We start from the raw sequence: 4,319 nt of genomic DNA, 5'->3' as shown, positions 1-4,319 counted from the left end.
GTCTATCTGTATAGTGTCTTGAGATAACTCTTGTTATGAATTGATACCATAAATAAAATTGAATTGAATTGAATTGAAAATCTTGGTGTGAGTTACCGAGTCACCTTAAACTAGATTATTTTATTAGCACGGAATATTTGAAAACAGGACTTTCTGACCACTGAATGCACATGTGCTGTTACTGAACTCTGAGCATGATTGTTTGATGTACCGTGACTTGCTGTTGTGTTATTTTTTTTATGTTGAAACTTTTTATGCTGCTGTCTTGGCCAGAACTCCCATGTTAAAAAGATTCTGAATCTCAATGGGAATATTCCTGGTAAAATAAAAAATAAAAAGGAGAAAGAGAAAAAGAGGAAGATTGTTGAGAGAGAGAGAGATTAGGGCTGCATTATATGAGGAAAATATCTCATTGCAATTCTTTAGACTGACATTGAAATTACGGTATAATGTACAATACCAGAGGAAATTATCAATTTTGTATTATTGTTCTCGTTTTCCTTGAAAAATATGAAAGTAAAAATGATTATAGTGTGACATTTGCCCGGATCTGTACCAAAAAAAGATGTTTAGGACGGGACGTCTCTGCAGCATCACAACCCTCAATTCAGAATGGTTTGACCCGACCCTACAATTTAGATATTGTACCAGTCCATATCGCGATTTCGATAAAATTACAATTAATTGTGCAGCCCTAAGAGCGATGCACTGCAGCAACAAGTGAACTTAATTAACCAATCTAAAGAGTTCATAGCTCACCGTGAACAGATCCAAAGCGTTGTCCTCATTCATTTCCACGTTCATCATCTTCAGCAGCGTCTGCACCTCTGTGAAGTTCATCTTCCCATCTTTGTTTTTGTCAGCTTTGTGAAACCAGTCGCGGATCCACCTGAGAGGATGCTGAGGGAAACACCAGCTCACAAATTTTGTGGAACAACAAAAAGAAAAACTTAATTCAATTGTTACAATTAGCTGGAGAGTTCCATTATAAAACCCATGGATAAAATCTCAAGGGTAGAGCAAACTTCACTGGTTTTACCAGACTTACTTATTCTTTTGTTGCTGTTGATATATCTAATATAAGAGAAAAAGCTATCTACACTCCCAAGATCATCATAGTTATTCATAAATAAAAAGGGATGGTCATCTCCATTCATGTTTTATTTCCATTACTTTCCATTTATGTGTTAGTGTTTGTTAAAAGGATCCCTGTTATCTAATGTAGGAGCAATACTCTTCCTGGGGTCCACACTAGACACACAATACTGTATATGAACACTACATCACATTCCATTACAATAATATATATAAAATCACATGCAATATGCTTATCCTTGCGCGCGCGCGCGCACGCACGCACGCACGCACGCACGCACGCACACACACACACACACACACACACACACACACACACACACACACACACACACACACACACACACACACACACACACACACACACACACACACACACACACACACACACACACACACACACACACACACACACACACACACACACACACACACACACACACACACACACACTGATGAATTACCACCAATCTAAAACCTGTTCGCACAGAACAATGTGTCATTAGAAAAACAATTAAACACAATAAAAGGAATATTTTTTAAACAGTATATAAATTATGGAGTGTATGTCACTCCAATTTTTTGCCTCTAGATCAAACTACATTTTTTGTAGGATAATAAATAAACCTTCAATCCATTACCTGACATTTTTCCAGAATGATTTGTACTTCACATGACTTCTTGAAGCTTTGTGCAGAGAAAAGCCGCTGTTTGATATCATCTAACAGCAGATTTAACACTTGTTTTTCATTCCATAAACACAGTGACATAGTTAAAGGATACTGGTCCTGCCTCTCCTTCTCATCCATCGTTTGGGCCTTGTGAATCAACTTGCGCACTCCCTCGATCCAGGCTTTGGCTTCCTCGGAGGTCCGGGCCACAAGGTCCAGGTTGCACTGGCGACCGTGAAAGACCAAGGTGAAGCAACGCTCAGCGGGGAACTCCTTAGCGGTGCTCTGCAGGACTTCTGACTGGTGGCCCTCACGCACAGTCTCCACCTCACTAATTGAGACTGAGACATGATGACTGGATGGTTAAAGTGGCCAGATAGCAGGGGCTCAGTGGTAGAGCGGGTGCCAACCAATCAGAAGGATGGTGGTTCGATCCCTGACCCTTCAGTCCCATGTCAAAGTGTCCCCGGGCATAACACTGAAGCCCAAATTACGCCCAATGCTGCACCATTGGAGTGTAAATCTGTGTGAGTGTGTATCCGATGAACAGGTGGCACCATGTACGGCAGCCTCGGCCACAGTGTATGAATATGTGTGAACGGTGAATGGTTCCTGTACTATGTAAAAGCGCTTTGAGTAGTCGTTAAAACTAGAAAAGACCTTTATACTGTACAATCAATTCATTTCATATAGTATCAAATCTCTAGGAGGAGTTTGTTAAAGTTATACATATGTAAATGGAAGAAATCACACTAATTTTTAAACTTTACATAGTAAATGTCGGACTTCCTGTAGGGTATGGCTCCGATGAGCTTTTATGTACGTCTTGACTTGAGTTATATATGTGTACCAAGTTTGGTGAGACTATGTAAAACGTATTGCAGGGGCCCAATTTCTTAGGTTTTTTAGGGGAGAGCTAGCTAGCCATTTTTGTGCGCCTATTCCTGAAACCGTAGAAATATGTACATTTTCACCAGGCATGATGCGGCCGCCCTTTTGATGAGTTTTTGAGTAGGTTAAGGCCCTCAAAAAGGCAATTCTTTTGCAGAAAACAAAAATTCCTTCAGTTTCAATATTATCTCAAGACACTTTACAGATAGAGTAGGTCTAGACCACACACTATAATTTACAATGCCCCAACAATTATAGTCCCTCAAGAGCAAGCATTTTGTGCAACAGTAGCAAGGAAAAACTCCCTTTAAGGAAGAAACCTGGGACAGAGCCAGGCTCTTGGTAGGCGGAGTCTGACGGTGCCGGTTGGAGGTGTGACAGCAGCCATTATAGTCACAATAAAGATAAGGGAACTATGACTAGAAATAGTAGTTGTTGTACTATTTCATGGCGTAGCATTGCACTTCATGTCATAACAGGCATAGTCCATACAGTCCATTTACATTTATATCGTCTTCAATTTTGTATAATTGTTGACTTTTCCTGGTTTTTATGGCTGTATAACAGTAAAGTCATTTTCTGAACTCACCAGACAGCTCTAGCTGTTTGCCTTTACCAAGTTATTATATCCGCATTACTGATGATTATTTATCAAAAAGCACCAATAGTCAACCCTGCAATTTTGTCTATGATGTATTTGGTCAAAAGTATGATTTTCTCCATATTGCCCAGCTCTACCCGGCTCTGTCAGAAGGTAACACAATCTGCCTACCTACACATTTTAAACTTCCCAATTAACATGTTGTAATTTTTGTTTAATGAGCACAAAAACCGAAGAGCAAAAACCAACACAACCACCCCCACCAGTGACACTGGCAAACTTTAATGAAGGCTTTGAAAGGGACAATCAGGAGAGAGGCATCAGGGCTGTAGGCCTACTCCCTGCAGACCTTCAGACCCCCACACTCTCTCCTCCACTGATGCGAGGCAGGATTAATGCCCGTAAGGTGGCCGCCGGCCTTAAAGGCATCCCTGGACGCGTGCTCCAGGGCTGAGCGATTTGAAAGAATGCAATCAGATAATTGTGAAGACGATTCAATTTCATAGAACTTGAACGTAATATACAGTATATTGTGGTTTATTTATTCAGAGATTGACCAGGGAGGATCATTATGAATAAAACAACCGTTTATATGTCATGCATGCAAACATACGCACATGCTTTGGTACTCACAAGTGGAGTGGCCTTTCCCTGCCCATCTGGACTTGTACCAGATCGTCACGGCGTCCTCCAGAAGGCGGAAATGCCGCTGCTTCTTCCACAGACGGGACTTGACCTTTTTCAGAGTCGACCCTGCCATCATCACCTGGACATCTGGGTCATCTTCGATGCCTGCAGTCACATGTAAACGGTTATGACATACTGGAGAAACTACACCATCAGAACTGCACGCCAGAGAGAGGATTTTTTTTTATTGGTTTTGCCATTACGGATTAAATTTGGATATATGGACTTAATGCTGAGCTTAACTTCCATTAAACTGGAGATCTTCAGCCGGGGGTAATCCTAAAGTTAGGGTTGCAAGACTATGTAACGCCATCACTAACAGGGACGTTGTAGAGCGTCCTCTGGTGGACAGACTATGCAACACCATCACTAAC

At 41.2% G+C, this 4,319-nt stretch overlaps 1 protein-coding gene across 2 annotated transcripts in view; it reads right to left on the bottom strand.

Annotated features, from left to right (window-relative positions):
* Nucleotides 1–4,319, bottom strand: part of LOC117952975 (1-phosphatidylinositol 4,5-bisphosphate phosphodiesterase delta-4-like) — a 23,412-nt gene that overhangs the window by 15,874 nt on the left and 3,219 nt on the right. For both annotated transcript variants that reach the window (XM_034885659.1, XM_034885658.1), the window contains exons 3-5: nt 3,892–4,050; nt 1,879–2,107; nt 760–889 (exon numbers count right to left, since the gene is read on the bottom strand). In XM_034885659.1, coding sequence (XP_034741550.1) covers nt 760–889; nt 1,879–2,107; nt 3,892–4,050 — 518 coding nt within the window. The remainder of the gene's footprint in view (nt 1–759; nt 890–1,878; nt 2,108–3,891; nt 4,051–4,319) is intronic.

The sequence above is a fragment of the Etheostoma cragini genome, chromosome 11 (assembly GCF_013103735.1).
Source record: "Etheostoma cragini isolate CJK2018 chromosome 11, CSU_Ecrag_1.0, whole genome shotgun sequence".
Taxonomy (NCBI): domain Eukaryota; kingdom Metazoa; phylum Chordata; class Actinopteri; order Perciformes; family Percidae; genus Etheostoma; species Etheostoma cragini.
Note: the sequence above shows the minus strand (reverse complement) of the source record. Positions and strands in the feature narration are given on the sequence as shown.